This window comes from Haliotis rufescens, unplaced genomic scaffold (genome assembly GCF_023055435.1).
Source record: "Haliotis rufescens isolate VD_foot unplaced genomic scaffold, xgHalRufe1.0.p SCAF_11, whole genome shotgun sequence".
Classification (NCBI taxonomy): Eukaryota; Metazoa; Mollusca; class Gastropoda; order Lepetellida; family Haliotidae; genus Haliotis; species Haliotis rufescens.
In genome coordinates, this window is record NW_025963791.1 from 3010344 (window position 1) to 3035623 (window position 25280).

The window sequence follows — 25280 nt, forward strand, 5'->3', positions numbered from 1 at the left end:
TTCTAACGTTTATAGGTTTGAATAAAGATAAAACTTCAGTCAACTTCAGTGTATGCATGACCATATCGTTTTATATGTGTATCTAAATACATTTTGCCAGGGCTAGAGCCAAACTATTCCCAATCGGACATTTTGTACCCATCAAAATCTCTTGAGACCGCAGTGGGGACACAGGTAGGGTCGGGTAATAGCGGCTCGGGCACCCGGGTATTAAATTTGGACTCGTCCCAGCCCTACTGATCAAATAGCCTACAGATATTTCATTTTGAAATTATGAAATTATGAACTGCTCTTTTTGGTTACAATTATCATTTCAACACTATAATTCTGTTCTTATAGATCATCTCTGTATGAAATAAAATACTTTTCATTGAAAGAATTGATATTTAGCAATGTCCATCACTTTCCCATGTCTATGGTGGCTGAAGTAAACTTTGATTTTATCAAACAGCACAGTTGATGCTCATCTCAAACACATACAGTTAGAGCCGGTATTTGCCCGAGTAAGACATATCTAATTCTAATTAAATAACAGTTATGAGTCAGTTTTGTCCTCACATGATCAATCATTGTCAACTGATCAAATGTATAACAATGTACAGTTACAGCTTATATCCGCCTGCTGACAACATATTATTCATCCCTTACCTCTTTATCTGCTTAACTTCAAGTCATAATAATGTTTTATTACCTAAGATTACTACATGTACCAAGCGACTACCGGTTGTCATTTATAGGGTTTTTTGTGGGGGAGGAGAGAGAAAGGGTGTGTGTGTGAGAGAAGGAGAAAGAATACTATTTTAGGGTATATATATCAGTTTGTATATTTTGCTGACCCTCATTTTATGTAACATCTTCCCCTCATACATGTTACATTTCTTCAGGGCATACACCCCGTCCCTACAATCAATCACCGCTCCCCTAAATCGTGATCAAATTTATAACTTTTTCTTTCTCTTTCTCTGTGTCACCCACATTCCCCCATAGAGACCATCCCCCATCCCCCATACCCTAGAACCTCATACTGTTTTACCATGTTCACAGGCCAAAAACAATTTAAACTAAACTGGGGATTGCGCCTTGTGATTATTATTAATGGCCTCTGAAGCAACTTCCAATAGAGAGGTTGTTAAATTTTCATGCAGAGAGGTATAATATTTGGGTAAAATATCTGATTTTAATGAGAAATGTATAGGCTTTATCAATATCTAGGTTAAACCTTGTTTTCTGACAATTATCTGAGTGTTCACACAAGAGATATAATAAAAAAAAGGATTTCTAAAAATGACTGGGATCAACATGAGTGAGTGAGGATGATTTTACGCCGCTTTCAGCAATATTCCAGCAATATCATGGCGGGGGACATCAGCAATGGGCTTCACACACTGTATCTATGTCTGGAATCAAACCCAGGTCTTCAGTGTGACGAGCAATCGCTTTAACCACCAGGCTACTCGATCATCCCGGGACAACATAATCAAGAGTGAGTGAATGAGTGAGTGAATGAGTGACTGAAAGTTGTTTACAATATTACATCTATATATTGCAGCCTGTAAATCATCAAATCTGGACCAGATAAACAAGTGGTTGACAGATTGACACACAAATTGGTCAGACATTGTGACCAACGGATCCACAATTTAGTCGGCTATTACGACAGGCATGGGTACTAGGGAACTATCCTGTCCCAGAATCCCCACAGGGACCGAGATAAACAGCTACATTTATCACAACACCTGACAGCATTTCATCACAGCACGACAAAAGGAGCTAAATAAAAACACTATCACAAGTACGATACAAATCTGACAAAGCGTGGGCAGCATTTGTTAAAAAGCTGAGCACATGCGAAAATACTCAACATAAAAGACAATTACCTTAGCATCAATTTCAGCATCAACTTGTTTTTGTTCATGCACAATTGCATCATACTGGTGGTGGGACAACAGCAATCGTTCACGTTCAGTCAACGGGCTGAACAAAATAAATCATACAAATAATAAACAACAAAACTTTAATTCTAAAAACAATACAACAGCTACAGCATGCCATTCCCCAATGTGTAGTAAAAAACTAACTCCTAGTCAATATACTCAAACACTTTAAAAACGCAACAGTTTCAGTTTGTTTTGTTTGTTGTTTAATGCTGCACTCAGCAATATTCTAGCTAATTGACGGTTGTCTGCAAAATAATCAGGTCTGGACCAGACAATCAAGTGATTGACATCATGAGCATCGATCCACGCAATTGGGATTCGATGGCATGCATCAACCAAGTCAGCGAGCCTGACCATCCGATCCTGTTTACGGCAAACTGTGGTTGCTGGAGACCTATGCTTCCCCGGATATTCATGGCAACAGTTTCAGTGTCACATGACAGATACCAAACATTACTGTAATTATTATTGAGAAACATAGAAATCATGTAAGCAAGTTGACTTATAAAATGCCAAATTAAGAATTGACTTTCACTTTGTGTGAGTTCATTGGAGTATGAAGGTTCATTTTTTAAATCACTATTTTTAAACCTCAAAGGATGTAGACCATGACCTATACGCAATTATATTTAGTATGTGTGACTAAATGTTTACACTGATAGCCATATTTCAAACAGCTGTATCACGGAACAAAATAGTTCCTCCAAACAAGAAGTGACATGAGCGTATGTATGCTCAACATGTTCTACAGGAACATCTTTCGTAGTTTCTTTACAACAAATGGATTCAAATAATATCCTCATTAGATGAAAAAGTTTAAGAACTACCTCAGTAAGTAAGTCACAATGACAGCACGTCGTAATAATTACATCAAGTACAAGACGTTAAAATGGCCGACACAATAAACGTGAAGGGAGAGATTTCCGAAGTTGTTAATGAACCTGTGTTAGTCATCACTGATTAATTGGCTGATTATTGAAAGGTGATTGAAAAGATGTATCCAATAGATACTAAGGTAAATTTAAACATAATTCACACACTTATGAAGTTTCGCGGTCATGTGACCAACCTCTCATCCAGTGGAAAAGCTGTATTTCGTGTAATCTTCCAATAAAAAAATCATTATGTTTTGACAGTGATTTGTGATAGATTTTGCATTTTACACAGTTACTTCCCCTGAGTACATCTTCTGTGTCTTCTTTATCAGATTACCAGAGCCAATCCTACTCTTGGTGCTAACTCTAATATGGATGTAATAATAAAGTCAAACAGTATTTCTCTTATTTGCGTAAATCATGTACAAGAGCAACTGGCAGTGCCTCAGGCCAACTGTCCATCTGTAGCCATGATTCAGCCATTGTTATGAACCATATTAATCATACTCACAGCAAAGTGCAATATATTTCATAGACTAATGGATTGGATCCCCCAAAGAGTGATAGCGAATGTATAATTTTTTAAAACTGCAATGATAATCATCCATCCTAATATCCATTAGATAGTTAAATTGAGAAAATATATTTTTCATCAATGAGATTTTATGTCGCTGATATTTTTGATAATATTTAAGTTCTTTCCATGTTTTTAACTAATGTTCATTTTCAGCTGTAACAATTTCTACAATAAAGGCATTTTATTAAACTATTCCACCACAGATAATGAGTAACAGGTGTTTCAGCCAACACTTCACAGAGCGCCACATATCGAGAAAAGCGTGTCTGGCTTGTATCTACTGCAACAGGTGCCTCATAAGCATTGTTAAGATGGCTGACAAATTGATGCTAATGTCTGCTGTCTTGATGCATGGTTACAACACAAACTACAGCTGTGACTACATCCTCGATTATCCAGTGTATTTAATCTCCCTTCTATTTGGATAAATACCCCCAGGCCTATTCGCTACTATAGCTTTATTGTTTTGAGCCACATTTGGAAGACATGACAATAAAAATGGCCACCCAATGAGATCACACTGAGTGAGAGAAATCCAGTGCTTAGTTGGTGACAGGAGACGGCCAAGTCTCTAACTAAATGAAGGGAATCGGTCCAGGGTATTATCACACTAAAATGGGCGTATAATACACTGGATTATTGAGGATGATGTGACTATAGACAGCAGACAAAGGAGAAAAGAAGAATAAATGGATGGACAGTGGGACTGAACAAGTGTTGAGTGGTTTGGGCACCTACCCATTTGACATAGTTGGAAACTGTGAAAGGGCCGCTAGTTAACTCTAGCTGTCCTCTGCATTCGGGGTGGGTGCAATGAGAGGTTTAGAAAGACAAAATGTTTAGCAAGAAAACATACGCATTCAAATGATTTTAGTTGAACAGTTTTCCAGCATCTTCACAGAAGAACTGAAATCAGTCAGGACCCTTTTTCTCAACAGCATGGGTACTGTCGAACTCTGTGTCGAGTACATCTTGGTGACATTTAGAGAAGCATAAAAAGTCTACATCCCCTACTGGCTGTGTTCTGGTTTCATGAGCTCCAGTAAAACATAAAACAGTTTTCTGGCATTTGATGGTCCCAATGAACTCAAGCAAGCCTAATACAGCTAGTTGGCATTACTCACAGACTTATTGGATAAAAAGACAGAGATTCTATTAGGGTCTTTTGCCCGAAGCAAAAGTGATCAGTTAAGTGTAGACAATTAGATATAAATAGTTTGAGACTGGAATATCAACTACATCAATCGTCTACAACAATACTACATTATCTACCTCTGTCTTCCTTCAAACACTTCAATTTGTGCAGCATCAGAATCAGATGGGAGAGCCAATAGTGCAAACATTTCATTAAACAATTATCTACTTGCTGATAAATTCTTTGAACATAACCGTGAAATACACCTGTCGTACATATTTCATTAAAATAAACTATGTATACTAACTCATACAATGAGTACCATGCATACAATTGTGAAAAGAGTTTGAATATTGATTTTATTGTTTGTTCAAATTTGGCTAATATAAAGTTTGGCTGTAAAGACGGAAGTCCTGACCTGACAAACCAGTGATTGATATTGTGATATCGCTGTCGGGGTACACATAGGGGTACCAATCACCCAAATCACCAAGCCTGACATACAATCCATATAGTCTCCTTATAGGACAAGCATATGCAGTGTGTGAATGAAACACCATCTCAACCACAACAATAACTCAGGGTTGTTCTTCTGAGGTCAACATCAAGGTCACAACTCAGGGTTACTCTTTCCACATGGTCACCATCAAGGTCGCAACTCTGGGTTGTTCTCAGATCACCATCAAGGTCACAACTCAGGGTTGTTCTGAGGTCACCATCAAGGTCACAACTCAGGGTTGTTCTGAGGTCACCATCAAGGTCACAACTCAGGGTTGTTCTGAGGTCACCATCAGGGTCACAACTCTGGGTTGTTCTGAGGTCACCATCAGGGTCACAACTCAGGGTTGTTCTCAGATCACCATCAAGGTCACAACTCAGGGTTACTCTTTCCACATGGTCACCATCAAGGTCACAACTCTGGGTTACTCTTTCCACATGGTCACCATTAAGGTTACAACTCAGGGTTGTTCTGAGGTCACCTTCAAGGTCACAACTCAGGGTTGTTCTCAGATCACCATCAAGGTCACAACTCAGGGTTGTTCTCAGATCACCATCAGGGTCACAACTCAGGGTTGTTCTGAGGTCACCATCAAGGTCACAACTCAGGGTTGTTCTGAGGTCACCATCAAGGTCACAACTCAGGGTTGTTCTCAGATCACCATCAAGGTCACAACTCAGGGTTGTTCTCAGGTCACCATCAGGGTAACAACTCAGGGTTGTTCTGAGGTCACCATCAAGGTCACAACTCAGGGTTGTTCTCAGATCACCATCAAGGTCACAACTCAGGGTTGTTCTCAGATCACCATCAAGGTCACAACTCAGGGTTGTTCTCAGGTCACCATCAAGGTCACAACTCAGGGTTGTTCTGAGGTCACCATCAAGGTCACAACTCAGGGTTGTTCTCAGATCACCATCAAGGTCACAACTCTGGGTTGTTCTCAGGTCACCATCAAGGTCACAACTCAGGGTTGTTCTGAGGTCACCATCAAGGTCACAACTCAGGGTTGTTCTCAGATCACCATCAAGGTCACAACTCAGGGTTGTTCTCAGGTCACCATCAAGGTCACAACTCAGGGTTGTTCTGAGGTCACCATCAAGGTCACAACTCAGGGTTGTTCTCAGATCACCATCAAGGTCACAACTCAGGGTTGTTCTCAGATCACCATCAAGGTCACAACTCAGGGTTGTTCTCAGATCACCATCAAGGTCACAACTCAGGGTTGTTCTCAGATCACCATCAAGGTCACAACTCAGGGTTGTTCTCAGGTCACCATCAGGGTCACAACTCAGGGTTGTTCTCAGATCACCATCAGGGTCACAACTCAGGGTTGTTCTGAGGTCACCATCAGGGTCACAACTCAGGGTTGTTCTGAGGTCACCATCAGGGTCACAACTCAGGGTTGTTCTGAGGTCACCATCAAGGTCACAACTCTGGGTTGTTCTGAGGTCACCATTAAGGTCGCAACTCTGGGTTGTTCTCAGATCACCATCAGGGTCACAACTCAGGGTTGTTCTGAGGTCACCATTAAGGTCACAACTCTGGGTTGTTCTCAGATCACCATCAGGGTCACAACTCAGGGTTGTTCTGAGGTCACCATTAAGGTCACAACTCAGGGTTGTTCTGAGGTTACCTTCAAGGTCACAACTCTGGGTTGTTCTCAGATCACCATCAGGGTCACAACTCAGGGTTGTTCTGAGGTCACCATTAAGGTCACAACTCAGGGTTGTTCTCAGATCACCATCAGGGTCACAACTCAGGGTTGTTCTGAGGTCACCATTAAGGTTACAACTCTTGGTTGTTCTCAGATCACCATTAAGGTCACAACTCTGGGTTGTTCTGAGGTCACCATCAGGGTCACAACTCAGGGTTGTTCTCAGATCACCATCAGGGTCACAACTCAGGGTTGTTCTCAGATCACCATCAGGGTCACAACTCAGGGTTGTTCTCAGATCACCATCAGGGTCACAACTCAGGGTTGTTCTCAGATCACCATCAGGGTCACAACTCAGGGTTGTTCTGAGGTCACCATCAGGGTCACAACTCAGGGTTGTTCTGAGGTCACCATCAGGGTCACAACTCAGGGTTGTTCTCAGATCACCATCAGGGTCACAACTCAGGGTTGTTCTCAGATCACCATCAGGGTCACAACTCAGGGTTGTTCTGAGGTCACCATTAAGGTTACAACTCAGGGTTGTTCTCAGATCACCATCAAGGTCACAACTCAGGGTTGTTCTGAGGTCACCTTCAAGGTCACAACTCAGGGTTGTTCTGAGGTCACCTTCAAGGTCACAACTCAGGGTTGTTCTCAGATCACCATCAAGGTCACAACTCAGGGTTGTTCTTTACAACTCAATTAAGATCACAATTTGATCTTAACAGGTTTTATGGCTGATTTTTGTCTTAATTTGTAAGAAGTTTAAAGAAAGAAATCAGAGAAAATAATGTAATGCTTAAATAAAAATACATGAAATATAACTTCCAACTGCAGAATAGAAACAAAATGATCCAAAATATACATCACTTATCACTTATCACTGAATCTAATAGTTCAATCACAATCAAGATAATGAAACATGTTTCATAGCCATGTCTACAACAAATAGTTACTGTAATCCATTTCGAATTTGAGCTGGAAACAATCATATGACAAGTATTTGAGAATAGTGCCAGGATATGTTTCAAGACCTGACATTACTACCCTGCATGGAATTCAGACAGGTTTTCAATTACAACATGGAAGGTGATGCCAGTCCTAGACGTTTACCACTTTGTGACCCCAATGAGCACAGGTATGAACACCATACTCAGTCCAAATCATAGGATTCTTGACGTTTATGCAAAATTCCAGCTATGGCTGCCAAGCCAAGGCAAACCAATGGTTGATAGATTTAACACTGATCCACATCATGGGGTCAGGTGACACACCTCCAGGTCACCCACCTAATTCCCAGGTTCAAAATTGGTAAATACATTAAGCATCAGCCTCAGGGGGCCTTTTCACAGTTCAGTCTAGGATCTTCTGGAAGTTTATGTGACAAAGCATCTTTTTTATTCTGGCTACCAAGCCTGCTGTATGGGCAGGGATGTTGCTGGAGACAAATGGCATTAAGACATTTTAAGATTTCATCAACTTCTGATAGGACATTCTTCTATATCTCTATGAAATATGAAAAAATATCTTTGCACATTTTGGACGTCAATTAGCCAATGTCCTGGAAAATGAACAGATCGGGAACCAAGATCATGCTGACAGGAAATGTTAAAAAAGCGGGGTCTTCCCATCGTGTGTAATTGACTACAACTGTTATATACATGGACTACAACAGTGTACAACATCTTCATACAACACTCACCGGTTCATGTCATCCTGAGGCTCCTGGAACAAACAACATGCAACACATGATGGATGGCGTTCTACACATTCACCTACAATATAGTTTTCAAATATGATTATGACCCTCACAATGAAACCCTGTTAGTCCAGAACCTATTGGACCTGAACCACTGGTGCCTACACAATTCTTGGTGGCATTGTCGAAATATATCTTGTAAATATACAAGCAACAATGAAATTAGATCTTTTACTTTGCTACTATACATCACTTTGAGAAGATCTAAAGACACCTACATAGGAGTGAGTGAGTGAGTGAGTATGGTTTTACGCTGCTTTTAGCAATATTCCAGCAATATCACAGCGGGGGACACCAGAAATGGGCTTCACACATTGTACCCAAATCACAAATTGTTGGGATTCGAACCCGGATCTTCGGCATGACAAGCGAACACTTTAACCGTTATGCTACCCGACCGCCCCTCCTACATAGGAGGTTGGGTCAAGTGAACTTTCTATTCAGCCAATCAGCATCAAAGCTTCTAAATTCTCTGTACAGATAAGCGTAGTTTTCAAACAAGCATATCTGATTTCTGTATCTCGAAAACAAACTAAAACGGTAAGCTTTGAATGTAGAGAACTAAGGCCATGCCATGATATTGGTGTGGATGATTTATACACCTGGCGCCGTGGTGTCTACACCTTAAACGGAGTGCCATCAAAGGAATAGTCAGTTCTGTGTGGTTTTCGTTTGTACAAATTAAAGTATCAAATCAAAGTGGAATGAAAATGCAACTGAACCATTTTAGAAAATTGACACCTGACTGGCTCAAGAACCCACACATCCTTCTTTTAGAATGGGCGGTGAACGTTCTCCCCGGGGTCAGCTGACATGACCTTCTATGGAGGTGTCATCAGATCTTCACACAGAGAGGTATCATATCAGGGAAAAGATCAGATTATAATGAGGCTGCATTATTCTGTAACACTGACTTCATGAAGATCAGAAAGATTTGTTAATCCAGACAAACAGGGTTCAACAGAAGGAACATTAGACTAAGTTAAGATTGCAGTTCAGGTTATCCAAAAAATAACATTTGGAATAAGTTTAGCATGTTGAGTAAGTGCTATGATATTTTTTAATAAGATATATATGGTAAAAATTGGATATTAAAAATTGTTATATTCATTCAGGTATTCAACTTCATGATTTGTTAGCATCAAGGGTGTCTACTTGTCAGCAATAGGAGGATATAACTAGGATAGGATGTTTCAAAATCTAAATTATTTGATGATGTTAATATAACTGTCCACAGGTTCTTTGACATGGTGTGTAATTCCTGAGTACTCCTGAGTGCTGTTTTCTGATGCAGACAGCAGTATTCCAGCTGTATCACTGCCAGTAAAAAATCAAATCTGCACGAGACAAACCAGTGGTAGATATCATGAGCATTAATCCATGTCTTTGGAGTATGATGACACAATCAGTCAAGTCACACTCCTCAACCATGTGATCCACATTTAAGTAGTCTCTTACAACATGCAATGATGCATGGGAATTCAGGACTGTTATTCCCATGTGGGGGACAAGCATGGGTACTAGGGACGAATGATGCCCTTGTAATTCCCAAAGTGAAACAAGCATGGGCACTGAGACAAGTTGTGCCTTGTAATTCGAATGATGAGGCAAGCATAGGGTACTGGGGGCTACTTGTGCTCTGTAATTCACAAGATGAGTGAGTGAGTATGTTTTAACGCTTCTTTTAGCAATATTCCAGCAACATCATGGCGGGGGACACCAGTAATGGGCTTCACACATTGTACCCATGTCGGGAATCGAACCCGTGTCTTCGGCGTGACGAGCAAACGCTTAAACCACTAGGCTACCCGACCGCCCCAATTCACAAGATGAGACAAGCATGGTGTACTGGGGACACTCACAATCCCCACAGGGAGGTACAACCTGAAAATCAAGCCTTCCAGTATATTAGCTTCTTATTAACATCACAAGCATAAGAAGAGTGACCTGAGTCAGTAGAAATACACAAGAGGAAAGTGTATGTGGTGTAAGGCCAAAACAATAAATACTTGTGTTTCAGGTAACATGCCCAACCATACATGACATAAACTGGTAAGAAAAAGAAAACATTAAACAAAGATTTCTCAACAACTATTTACCATGTTTACAACTGTATTAAAATTTCAGAATATCCATTGCAGGGCTCGATTTAGCTATATAAAATATGCACCACTGAACCTATTATTGAAAAATGTAACCTAATATTTATGTCTACATGCACCTAGTGCACGTCAAAATCTTTCAAATTTGTCCACACAAGTGTGGATCATAGAAAACATACACTCAATACCTCTAAGATTTATTTACCTTATTACATCACTAATCCCTGTTTTATGTGTAATTTGTCATGCTTTCTAGGGATTGACATCAATCTGTGGGTACTTCAAGATAATGTGCACATGTTTCAATATTGATAAATTAATGGGACCAGGGTGCAATGTGGTTTTGTCTGGTGCAACTAGGTTTTCATGTCAACATCAAATAAATCAAGTTCCTAAATTGAGCCCTGCATTGAAGTGCAGGTATGGTCATGTTACCATGGATACAGAAACACTAGTATTTTCTTTAGCTCTAAGAGGGGTTGTGAGTACTTACATCATCCATCAAGTTCTCGAACTGAAAGAAAAACAGGGATGAGGTGTACATGGTGTAAGCCTGACGTGGGAACAAAGCTGGTACCAAGTTGTGGCTATTGGGCATGTTGGGAGAGTGCATGGTTCTCACACTGGGAATATTGGTTCAAATATTACAATGCTCCTTAAAACAATTATGTGATGGCTTCATCTTCCCTTGTAAACTGGTAACATTAACTGTTCATGATTGAAAAATACTTATTTAGGTAACTGCTTTATGTTACATTTTCAACAATACTAGTGAATGTGAGAGCGAGTGAATGTTGTTCTATGCCACAGTCATCAATATTTCAGCCAGATTATGGCAGCCTGTAAATAATTTCTTTTTCAAGCAAGCCAACAGTTGTGACTTAAACTGTGATCAATGCCATCAAAAGCAGCCAGCTTCACAAACACTGCAAACATTTTTTAAAACACTATACTTGCTGCACGAGAAATTAATTCAAGCACTCAAAAGTCTTTTCAAATCAGAGCCATGTTTTAAGAACAGCATCTGCTACAAAACAGCCAGCATGAAATCACATTACCAATTTCAATCGACATACCATGATGTAACATGAGAAACACATGGGTGAGGTGAAATTCAGTTTAACGTCGCGTGCGTGTATGTGTTGCTGCATGTAATAGTCCAGAGTGATGCTGATTGATAGTGCCAGCTAAATGAGATATCATGCCATAGTTTAACATGAATACCCCACTTAGACACAGTATACTGAAGCCGAGCCGACCAGTCCTTGTTTTAGCCCCTTAATGCCGAGCGCCAGACAGGGTAACAACAAGTACCATTTTTTAACGTCTTTTGGCATGACGCAGTCGGGGATCAAACCTCGGACCTTCCGCTCTCCGGAGGACGCTCTACCTCTAAACCATGGAGATGGTCAGAAACACATGGGAAATGCATATGAAACTTACATTGTATTGTGACCTTATTAGTCCTTTCTTAAAAGCCTTCACTCAGTTTCACAAGACAATAATGGTCTTAGAAACAAGGAACTTGACATGATATACACAAGATATATGAATGATGATTAACATGATAAATATGCTGGGTCAATACACTGATATAATATGCTAGGTATACCTCTGGATATGGTGGTTGCTGAAAATAGAAATAGTTTGATCATCATCGCCTTCTCCGACATTTCCATGTCATAAATAGATATATGCTAATTTAACTTCACGTAAAACACCTTGCCTGAAGATGTGAAAGATAGGTAAACAGTAAAAGTTGACATTTGTCTTGAGACAAGTTATCTTATACTTATCACATACACATCGAGGAACAACTTTGATATTTCCACACTCATGCACGAGAGATAATCATTGTGTCATGTTATCATGAAAAAAGACATTGATTCCATCAAATAGCATAAGCTGTTTATGATGTTTATCACTTCAACAAAGAGGACCATACATCGCATAATGGCACTACTTTGACATATCGGTCTGTAAATAATCGAGTCTGGACCAGACAATCCAGTGATTGACATCATGAGCATTGATCCACAGAAATGGGATACAATGACATGCATCACCCAAGTCAGCGAGCCTGACCACCCAATCCCACCAGTCACCTCTTATGACAAGCATAGTCGCCTGTGACGGCAAGCATGGGTTGCTGAAGACTGTTCTGGGTTACTGTTCTGACCTGGATCTTCACGAGTCTTGACATATCTAATCATGCTAATGAGGCTTAACAATTTGAGTGAGTTGATTTACCGTGGGTAGGGATTTACGCCCCTTTTCGAAACATTCCAGGTATATTAGGCCATAATAAATAACTTAATAGATTTTCACCCCCCTCTTACAAAGAAACACTTCACATCATTTCACTGTCCCTAAGTAGCTAGAGAAACTGGATGTTTCTCTCTGTTCTCTTCCTTACTTACTTGATGAAATAGACTATTGTTATAGTCCTATACCAGACAGTGCTTCATCCCATCAGGTTAATGTACACAGATGCCTTCATCAGTTTAGAAAAAAACTTACATTCTGATTCAATATGTATTTTTAAATGTCTCACTTCCAAAAATTATGGATGAAAATCTATTCTATTTATTGTGGCCTTAAAATCAGATCTTAGGTCTCACAATAGCTAAACAAAGAACTAAGGACATCCCAGTTCAGGTCACATCAGAACGACCTTTCATCTGACTATCAGAGCGTCGCTTACCAGATCAGGAAAGTGACAGTCGGAATATATTTTCTAATCATGCAACCTCAAAAGATTTAACTCTGGGTATTTCGAACCACAGTTACAGGTTTTATGACAGAATCCATACAATCTAGGCCATCTATTAGCCATTCCAGAATGTTCCTTTGTTCAGTTTTCAAATTTTTAATCGAGACATGTCAAAATATGTTTCAAAGCATAGTCGCCACTTTGAAACAAGTGCCGTTGGCTAATGTCAACTTCTTGTCAGTCATTCTATTGGTTGGCCAAAGTTAGCAAAAGGTTGGTCTGTCGTGACCCATAAAGGGATGTCATCAGATCTTTGTTTAGTGGAAGCGATAACAAGATCTCATTTTAATATAGGGGTCACCCAAACATTGGCTTCACACTGTCACTTTGTACAGAGGCAACGAAACCTAGGTCTTCAATTTGAATACACTACCCCACAGCCCCTCATAAAACCATACCATACGTTTACAGTCAGTGAGTGAGTGTGTGAGTTTGTTTTAACACATCCTTAAACAGTAGTCCAGTTGTATCACAGCGTGTCAGCTTTATGTGGGAGGAAAGCCCTAAGTGATGCAGGTCTCCAATGTTGACCATTTTGGTAAAACCTACGAGCAATGGTACGGTGCTGACAAACCTAGAAACATAACCGGGGGGAAAGGGGATTGAACCCACAATCAAAGGTTTCTGGCATGCCCAAAGGATGCAACTCTGCACAGCGAATTGTGGCACCTTAGACGACTGGGTCACTAGTGCCCCGATATATATATATGAACGGGCCTCACTTTAACACAGTTCATTCATAAGGGTAATCAAATAAATGTTAACCTATGCACAATGATGTACTTGGTTGTCTGTTTATTGTTATTATCTGAAGATTCCCACAGCCATTTTTGATCAAACAATTACTGTGTGCCAGTGTCCAGAAATGTTTCAAAAACTGCTGTTGTTGCTTTTAGAGATCTACTAAAAAATATAAAGGTCTTTAAATCTAAAGTCATTATTCTATTTGTCCTTGAACATGTTGAAATATCTGATTACTGGCATCAATGATCTAATGAGTTACATGACTTGTTTTTCCTTGGCAGATAGAATATCAAAAGGTTCAAGTATTTTGTTACTACACACATTGCTTAGATCATGAGATGCACCACAGCTACATTCAATCTTTTAAGTTATAGCTTTCCCATCAGAATTACCGCTATCAATGGGTCTTGGTGCCATCTAGTCTGTCCCACTGATGTCACACAATCACGGAACAAAACAGGAAGTGTGCAAAGCTTGCAAAGTGAAGAGTGTGACTTTGTTTTCTATGTACAAGTAAACAAGATGAATTTAGAGTTTGATTCACGCACCTAACAATTGTCACTTTTGTAAATGTTGCTTATTTTATATTAAGGTGCCTTTACAACACTGCAAGGTAATTACATCAAAAGAAATAGAATGTTGGTGACAGAGCAGAATCATTTCAAAAGCTGAAGCCCTCATAAATACGAATGCACGTTCTGTCCCCAGTGAGCAATGATTAAATCCATTTAAGCATGGTTAGATGAGTAAGATACAATATGGTAACACTTGCATCACAAATGATATACAATGATATACCCTGGTAAGACTTACCTCAATGGAAAAATCCCTCTCCACATTGTATCTAGTTTTTAGATACTTACGGCTGAAACAAACAGTAAGAAACAATTACATTTTATGCAAAGCTTTGACTTAAGTGAGTGAGTATGGTTTAATGATATGCTCAGCAATATTCCAACTATACAGCATTAGATATTGGCACTAGTCCTATAGTCCTTGCCAAACTGCCCAACAGTTAAGGTATGATAAGGACTAGTAAAAATTTTCCTTTTTTTAAGTGTTTTCCTCTACAGTGATCCCTGGCTACAACGCTACCCTCGGGTCCAAATAATTGATGAGTGTTATAGATGGTCAGCGGTTTAATAGAGGTCGAATCGTAGGTGGTAGATGACCAACAAAACAGTAAACATGCTCTGCCTACCTTACACTATCTATGTTGCACGTTTCAGAGTTTAAAAAAAAATAGAATAGAAGTTGTTTATGATATTAATATGCACTTTCAAAAAAAAACCAGCGTATCCCTTCAGCGAATTCAGGTGAATAAACAGGTATAACAAACTTGGTCAATAAAAGTATGAAATTTGATATAAAACATCACTAGACATGATTATTTACCATTTAAAATGTATTTCCTGCTCTCCAAGGCATTGTTTTATATGCAAAGATTAAGATTACCATGTGTATTTTCTCGTAAGCCGGAAATAGCAATCAGCTTTGTTCACGTTTCCTCCCAATCTACCGGTTATTCAGTTTAAAAGTACCCAATGATACAACTTCAAAGATTTTTTATTCAATGGTTGGAAGAAATTGTATCTGAAATTATTTTATCAGGAATAAATTCAATAATATATTCCAATATCGTGTTTTTTTAGTTGCAGCTTCCACTATATATATATACTTAAAATCATAAGAATCATAAGCGTAGCACTTTGGTACAGGTGATATGCAGGATATTCTTTTATGTATGGAACAATTGGACCGGTCACCCTAGGGACTTCCCGTGCAACATGTATTTCGATTGTGAAAATGTTATGTTAACATAGTCAAACTGCCTCAAATATGACTTTTAGCAAGTCATGGTACAGCATTTATGATATGTGTATCCATTCTCTTGCAACTAAAATTCATTTCAAGGCGTCAATAGCAGTAATCTGACCATGATTGCTATAAATAATGGTGAGTTGTGCGATCTACCGATCATTTCGCTTAGATGTCACCGAAATTATTGTAAACATCATTATAATTATTGAATGAAATTTTGAATATAATTAATAAAATATATTGCAAACATTAGTCCAGATAAACAATTAAATCTTTTTTTATAATCAGATATTATAATAATAGGACCAAATTGCGTACTTCAGTTCGGATTTGTTGACTGGCATTTCAGGTGTTACGTGATCGCCGTGAACAGCTGATGTTTTCTAAGATGGGGGGAAAACATCATGACATTGGAAAACTTGAGTTTATTAAAAATGTTAGTTAATTTTGGGAGCCATGCTTTACCGCACGCTATAACCGAGTAAGCGCTATATTGAAGAGCGCAATAGCGAGGGAACCCTGTAAGTTATCATTATAAGGACTAGTGGTTCAAACCTGTTAGTTTCTATCGCTGCAATATCTTAATATTTTACTCTGATACGACACATGTCTGCGTAAAAGATATGGCAACATCTCCATAGGAGGTCGTGTCACATGAACTTTCCAATCAGCACTGAGGCTTCTAAATTCTAGGGAGGAATGATCAAAGCATTCAGACCAGCATATCTGATTTCTGTATCTCAAAAACAAACTCAAAACAACCAGTTCTGAATGTAAATAGCTAAGGCAGGCCACATCATATTGTTGTGGATATCTGACCCAGCCATTGTTTCTGAGTGGCATGACATCTATGCCCAAACCCAAGTTCCATTGAAGTAATTTTGTGTTTGGGGTTCAAATCAAAATTGTCGAATCAAGGTTGAAAAGAAGTTAATCTGAATGGTCTTAAAGGTGCACACCCTTCATTTAGATTGGGCAGTTTAAGTGCAATAAGGTTTAATCAGACTCAAAAGATGGGTGTGTCGTCACCCAACCATGCAGCGTGTCCATGCAGAGAGGCATCATATCGGAGTAAAATATATGATTTTTAATGACATTGATTTTAAAGTAACCCTTGGGACAATTGCAATTTCAAGATTGAGTGTCACTCCACATATGATATTCAGTTTTGTGACCTTACTGACATATTTCCAATAAAAAATGGTACAAGGTATCATGATGGTGAGGAGATCTACCATGATGAACATCAGTAAATAGATTAAGGATATTACACCAAACAATATATACATGTACAAGACATGATTCGATTGAAAATAAAATTAATCAGTAAACTAAGGTACTAAATCACACTAGATGAGATTGAAACACAAACAGTTGATCAGTTCAACATTCTGCCTGTTGAAAATAATTGCAAATAGTGTATGACATTAGGTATGAGAATTCAGAACAAAAGACAGCGTGTATCATAACATAGGAATGATATCAGGAAAATTAGTGAATTGTTTCAGTTCCCAAGTCCCCCGTAATCCATAAGAGATAGATCATGTACATCTTATAGCAAAATCTTCCAGTATTATACTGTACATGTTCTACAGAACCAAATAACCCAATGTACCAACTACCATTTGAGAATATACAAACACAAATCCTGACATCATGGTAAAATATCTCAACTTGAAAAAATAAATTAATAACCTAATGCATATGGTTAGAAAACATTTCTGGAAAATGGAAAATATGATGAAATACAGATTTTGACAAGCAAACGTCACACAACAATGGCCATTGTTGCACGTTTTTAGTTAACATGTAACACTGTGTTTTACAAATGTCAGTGTGCCAGTGAGTCAGGCTTAAATACGCCAGACCATGCACTTTTCCATCTGCCGTGAGCAGATCAATACACTACAGATCTCAACTCGGTCGGTTCAAGTGACCGTCACACGCATTTATACTCACTTCATCCGGAAATCATTGTTTCACATGTCAATATTATTCATAACAAACACAACAAATTAAAATCAGGTTGCATACATGGTAAGTAAGTGAATATACAAACATGAAGTCGATCGTGTTGTGATCACTGAAAAAAGAGGCGTGCCCTCCATTCTTACATTACATGCGAATCACAGAAGATTTTTAAGTGTTTTTTATTCTTACCGTTTGTCAAACAGCCCACAACATTTCCTGAGGCAGTTGCCCATATTGAAACTGACCACAATCATTCACTATCTACAAGAAATATACATGATATTATCACTTAAACTCGTGACATGTCACATCCTTGATTCCAAGCAGCCGAATACGGAAGCGGAAATGAAAAACGTAGTCGGTGTAAAAGCGAATCTGAAATATAGCGAAATAAGAATTAGTTTTGAATTTACATATCTCCATAAGTATAATTAAACAAATATATACAAAATAAAAATAAATTTAAAGAAAATATAATTAATAAGTAAAATTATTTAAATAACAAAAACTATAGAGCATCTTGGATCTATATAATTATTTTGACTTTGACCTGTTGCCTTAATTTGATGTTATTTAATTAATTGTTATTTATTAATTATTGAGGCAACAGATCAAAGTCAAAATGACTAAATAAATCCAAGATGCTCTATAGTTCAAGCACTAATTTAAATATTGAAACAAAACATTCAAATCCAATCTTCATGACATATGTTTTATGACGGATGTTCCATGAGTCGTAAAAAATACACATACCTACCATTAATACCTATACCATACTTGTAGATATATAGCGAATATGAGTATATAAGTATATATATAAAAATATTCAATTTTATATTTTTAAAATGTGTACATTTAAACCCCTACAAACGTAGCTCACTCGGTCACCTCAACCTAAATGTGCTCGGTCAAATAGGAAACGGAATAAGCCGAGTGGACCCGAGTGGTAGTGGTTGTCATGGCTACACTAAATCAAAATACTCACACAAAAATGATACAGTGAAACCCTGTTAGTTCGGAAACACGGTTATCTGGGCTGTGACCATGATGAACATCTTTCTTAATTTTATACAAAGGGCATATTACACTCTAACAATAATTTGCATTTAACAATAATTTGTATAATATCAAAGAGAGCGGTACCGACCAGATTAAAGGTGTTTCGCTATATATATCATTGACAATTACCCGTCCAAATGTGAACACCGAATATCCAGTTTCGCGTTGATACATGCCAATATATGGTCTATTATAGGACAAAATACAAAATAAAAATAGCTGCCATACCGTTGCAATGAAGTTTGACAATACATGTAGGCTCAAAGATCATTGCCCATTTGAAATCTATCTCTAGTATGAACAGTTATCTCTAGACCCGTGAAGATTCCGGGGTAGAATAGGTCTTCAGCAACCCATGCTTGCCGTAAAGGCGACTATGCTTGTCGTAAAAGACGACTAACGGGATAGGGTGGTCAGGCTCGTTGACTTGGTTGATACATGACATATAGCTGAAATATTGCTGAGTGCGACGTTAAACAACAATAAAGCAAGCAACGAGTACGTTCTCTCTAGTATAGTTGTAACTTGTGCATAACTGAGATTGTCGCTGTGTAATTGTGATGACCATCAACTTCTAGATTCATCTGCAACAGACAACTTGAGTTAGCAGAAACAGGCGGTAGCTGAATGATTTCATCTTGCTGCTGGGACTGGCCAATGTTAGCCTGTGACAAATTCACCTTTAAAATCGTTTGGTAATTCTGAAAGCAAGTTTCAAAGAAAGCTTTTCATAGAAACGTCCAGTTTCATAAACTGACATGTAGTCACCATTGCACTATCGCTTGATTAGTTGGAGGTGAACGTGAAGATGAAATGTCATGGTAGACATAAAGTCAATATTAATACTATACCAATTTTCATCAGAAATACATCAGAATTGTCTGGGTATTGGGCTACTGGCAAGAAAAGCGGTAAAGTTAACAAATATATATCAATGTAATTATATATCGTGAAACCTGGTTAGTCTGGACATCCTGTCTCCTAGGTGATCATGTTTGGAACTTAGAGTGAACATTACTCTGCACCCATGTTTCGTTAATCCGAAAATGTGTTAATCCGTGTTCACTGGATACGGTGTCGTCTTGTTTAATGAAGTTTCACTGTAGTGACTGAGTTGAAATTTAACGTCACATCGGCAGTATTTTAGCCATTACAGTGACGAGAAAATCAAAAAAGATATCAGCCATATAGTGACTAACATAAGTAAAACAATTACACATATTAAACAAAACAAGTCGACGATGGTCAGTAAAATAACTAGATTATCACAGATTTGTATTCCAAACGAGTGTTAAAGAGGTACGATTATTACATGTAAAAAATATAAACCGAACTATAGATAGCCAGCAACCAAAGTTAGGCCACCATACTAGGGACCATGGGGACTTACATTCATCTGATACCTGCATGGTACCCCATGATTTAAACCATCCTTCGTATCCTTACTTAGTACTCCAACTTTTAAATGCCCCTCAAAGAAACTTTAGTACATTACTTATGTGAATATATGTGATAAGATGGTTACTGGCGATTGTTAAGAGAACATTGACATCAACAAGTATACCACGATTAACTGTGGTAGGAATAAAAGCAATGGCGTGGTCTTACTTTGTTTCACTGCACTACAACTTTGATAAGGTAATGCACCCCCTTCGTCTAAAACTAGGAACATCACTTGCATGTATAATTAAAGTTCTATATTTGTCTCGACTCGATAGCGATCTGCTGACCCTGGACTGATCTTCAGCGAGCAAGCGGACACCTACCCTGCGGTGGTCTGTGTCACCAGGTAGCCGGAAAACCAGGGATTGATAGCGTGTACACTGACCAAACTGACGGGGCGTGATGGCACTCTAAATGACCCTCGTGACACATAGACAAAGCTCCTCGAAGACTGCCACCCACATACATACATGATGGATGCATGTGGCCATTTTGGACACCAGATCCTTCGAGCGCAGGTTTAATCTGTCCGCAGTAATCACACCGAGTCGCATAAATTTGTGTTTGTATTGTTGATAAAACATGTATTTGACCGTACAGGCGGCTTATGGTTTTACGGGGCTTTGTTCAGGTAAGGGACCAGTTAACAAGTTCATTGTAGGATTAAAAAACAACTCAATTCCTTAAGTTATAGAACCACCACCACCACCACCACCATCCCCCACCCCACCCACACACACGCCCCAACCCTATCCCATCCCCATCCCCATCCCCCACACGCACACACGCACACGCAAACGCACACGCACGCACACACACACACACACACACACACACACAAAGCCCTTAATTAAGAAAATAAATAATGAATTACTTGTATTACTAAAAAACACATTGTCATTTCTTGCTTAGTTTAGTTACTATATAAAACAGGTAAATCAGGTGAGTTGATTTTGTCGGATGGAAAACTTGCATGGACATTAACACCCCCAACACCAACACTAACACTAACCCTGAGGAATGAAGATTTTATCATACATCGAAATTTTGAACTGTTCCTTTTTTGTCGCTGACAGTGGGCATAACTACACCTTTTACCAGGTACACACCTACACACACCTTCGTAACCCTGTAAATCACTTTGTATCCCTACTGACCACGAAAAAACAAAGCACCTTTGTGTATTGAAATATCGACGAATTAATTCATCAGATTTCTTTGTCCGATTGTCTAACTTGAACTCCTAACGACAAATTGTTACTTTTGGGCTGCCCTTTATACAGCCAAAACACTGCAGGCTTCAGGTCCAAAACATACTTATGATACCCGTATGAAATACCATTTCTTATTGTTTCACCTGTAGCTACCATCAACATGGGTGTATAAATTTACTTTCATTGCCCGACAGTTTAGTTAATTGGCAACTTTGTCTGGTTGCGTTTAGATTTGAATAAGGATATACCTTTTATAAAATATTTGGATCGATTTTATATTTTTGGTCTCTTAAAACATATTTCTTAACGTCATGATCATTATTTACTAAATATTTGTTTTAAAGTAATTATTTTCCCTAATAAAATATTATGTGATAATTTATTTGCCCTCCCTAAATGTTTGTCCGTTTTCACAACTCTTTTAGGAGTTAAAGAACTGTCATTATTTACGCTTATAACAATAAATTAGGTCAATTACTTTATTCCCTAACGAAATGTGCCTCCTCGTAAACCGTCCAAGTGTTATGGTAATATCCTTTGATTACGGGCATACCTTCAGTACATTACTGATTACAATATATAAATGACAATATATTAAAATGAAATGCAATATAATCCGGAAAAGGTGACAACAAATCAATAACGAACACGTATTGAATTAATCATGACGTAAAGTTGCAAAATAGGGAGTCAGGAGTTATCTCCCTTTAAAGCAAACCACCACTCGGCGCATCGGGCAATTTGAAAATTGTGAAAGTAGCGGAATAAGCCGAGCGAACCCGAGTATACTGCGGTCACGGGACAAGACATGGAGTGTCTTTGAAGGACAGAGCAAACCGCATGACACCGAAAAGGGCCATTACACATATTCCAGTTCATTTGGAAGCAGATTTATTTTGTTTAAACTACACGAGAACTTTGTGGAATCTGAAGGTTACAATATGTGACAAAATGTAAAATGGAGTGTTTTTGTCTTATTTAAGGCATAAATTTCACATAACACAAGCTCAATCACGAAACTGTTCTTCCGTACAGCATATCCTACAGACAGAGAGAATTCATTCTGTACTTTAGGCCCCAGACTCATAATACAAACAAGATCGAAACAAAGAGTTAAATGTACATGTTCAATAAACGGTTTGAGTAAAATACACTTTATGATACAGGGATATGTTTTGCTTCTTATCTTTGTGACTTGACAGAAATTTAATTAAGCATTAAATAATATCTTACAATAGTGTATAGTAAGTAATTGTAGTATGTTAATGCGTTCTCATTTTGAGAATGTCTAAAAACTGTTTCGAATGTAACATATGTAAGTTCCGTATGCATGCATGTAACAACTCGCGTGTGATAGCAGTCGCTTTCATATCAGAGTTTAGATTGATATAAAGACCCAGAGGCTAGAGGGTGCCAACCTCCAACCCCTACTCCTCTCAAGGCATCCGACATACCGCATAATTTGTTTTGTCATCCAGTTTAAGAACTCTTTACAACTATAATCGTCTGGGATTTTCAGCATAGCGCTAAATATTTTATTGAGTATTTCAATATAGAAATATTTTAGGGCATCCAGCGTATTGCAATTAACAGGGCCCTATAGAATTGTACTATGGGCCTGAGGCCTTTCAGTATGGAATAAAACTTATCCTATCCTATCCAGACATGGCTCGGTATCCCGTGTACCAAAAGGGAACTTAGACTAGGATCGATCTGCCCCATCGGGATATGTGTCACGACCCAAGTGTAATCAGACATATTGGTGTCCGAACAAAATGTAACACCAACATCTCAACAGCCTCGTGTCTGGGGAACACGTTACACTGCAAGATCAGGCTTGCGTCAGAGGCCAACTTTACACTAAAACCTCCACTGGCTTGTGTCAAGGTCAAAGTTTACACCAGAAACTCAACAGTAATTTGTATGGGGGCAATTTTACACCAGAATATCAACAGGCTTGTCCGGGGTCAGTTTAACAACGGTATGTCGACAGGACGCGCGCGCAGCAAAGTAGCGTCATGACTAAAGTAAGCAAGAACACAAAAGCACGAGAGCTGGTGATGTTGTTTTGTATCATAAATATTTGTCACGTTTCAAATCTTACGCTAATTCAGTTTTGCACAGTATTTGAGAACCCAATGAAGTCTGCATATAGGCCTACGTACAAACGTACGATCAACGTTCCATATAAGAGTTAACCTAAGGGCTCAGTCACACATTCAGGATTTTTACTGCCGTCCTTGGTAGGACATTCCCTGTTAAAATTTGTCAAAAGTCTGATCAAGATCCTGTGATTCGTAGCGGGAAATTCACAAACAATCAGATATTGTTCAGGAAGCGTCCCGATTTAGCCGAATTCGTCCCGATTCTCCTGTTCTCATTCCGAATCTGATCCGATTTGTATCTTCAGCATGGTAAAAACCGACCGAATCTGTCCGACAGCGTCCCGATTCACCCGAATGCGATCCGACAGAGATCAGACAGTGGCCGGACAGTGAACCGACAAAGACGGTTTGCCTTCGGCAAGATCTTGACGCAATCTGGACTCAATCGACAAGAAACAGCAATGAACAATTCATGCCCGTTCACCACGACGGTTCATCCACAGAACACGGTCCAGACAACACAGGACATTGTTACGATTTTGAACCGATACAGCAGAATCTGTCTCGACATAGTCACGATTGTAATCCGACTAGACAAAATCGGCTGAGTTTCCCGAATGTTAGGGGACGCACCATACTGTCGGGAGTGCTTGGCCGATCTCTCTGGACCTTTCCCGATCCGTAGGACTCCCGTTACGAACGCATACGACCTCGTTCAGACAATGATAGGACATTGCAGATCATTGAGGATAGTAATCCGACCTTTCCACTTTTCGTTTCGTAACGCTGTCTGATCTCAAACGGGAGCCATAATCGGAACTGTGTGAACCTGGCCTTACGGCTGCCGGTTAGGCTATTATACTGGAGTATGTGAATGACTGTATATCTATGCAATTTTGTAATCTTATCTCAAATCCTTTAAAATGTTGCACACATAATCATTGGGAATTTCTCTTCTTTTTTTTCAAATTAACAGGAAACATTGAATGTAATTGTTGTTGAAAGACGCTTTCCCATCGAAATATTATTCACATACATTTGACAGTTAAATATTATATTTCACATGAATAACCCTGATTGCTTTTACTTCTCATCCAGGATTTTAAATAAGGTTTACTTCATACAGTATGAACAGTTTTTGTTCACTTGCACACAATTTCCGTTAAGTTTCAGTTCAGTCTTCACGCTACCTTGATTCCGACAAGGGCGGTGAGGGTAATCTATCATCCTCGTTATTTTCGAGGCTCGCATTTCGGTAAACCTACACTAACAGGAATGCGAGCCCCGGAGATTTAGAGGATGGTAATACAGCGGTTTTTACTTTTGCTCGTAATGCTGAAGACCCGGGTTCGATTACCCACATTCGTTTCCCGCAGTGATACTGCTGAACTCACTCACTCACCCCAGTCGTAATTGGTTTTAAAGGTATAAAACGGTATATCTTTTGGCGCTAAGACACAGATTAGAATAACGGGTATTCAATAATGATCTCAATATATCTAAAACAGGGAGTCTTTATGATATATAAACGAAAAGAAGTTCAAGGAGAGAAAATCTATAATAATAGCGGTACGCAATTTAGCAATAAACGTTATACATTTGGAGTTATGCC

General features: G+C 38.8%; 1 protein-coding gene across 4 annotated transcripts in view; it reads right to left on the reverse strand.

Moving 5' to 3' along the window:
* The window catches only part of LOC124144541 (AP-1 complex-associated regulatory protein-like), a 28731-nt gene extending 10557 nt beyond the window's left edge, over nucleotides 1-18174 (reverse strand). The window contains exons 1-6 of one of the 4 annotated variants that reach the window (XM_046513990.2): nucleotides 18037-18174; nucleotides 14869-14920; nucleotides 12151-12168; nucleotides 11032-11052; nucleotides 8380-8402; nucleotides 1878-1974 (exon numbers count right to left, since the gene is read on the reverse strand). In XM_046513990.2, coding sequence (XP_046369946.2) covers nucleotides 1878-1974; nucleotides 8380-8402; nucleotides 11032-11052; nucleotides 12151-12168; nucleotides 14869-14920; nucleotides 18037-18101 — 276 coding nt within the window. In that variant the 5' untranslated portion in view covers nucleotides 18102-18174. Of the gene's footprint in view, nucleotides 1-1877; nucleotides 1975-4127; nucleotides 4183-8379; nucleotides 8403-11031; nucleotides 11053-12150; nucleotides 12169-14868; nucleotides 14921-18036 lie in introns of all 4 variants that reach the window. The other 3 variants (XM_046513992.2, XM_046513991.2, XM_046513993.2) reach the window with 3 other exon arrangements.
* Nucleotides 18175-25280: the final 7106 nt, after the last annotated feature.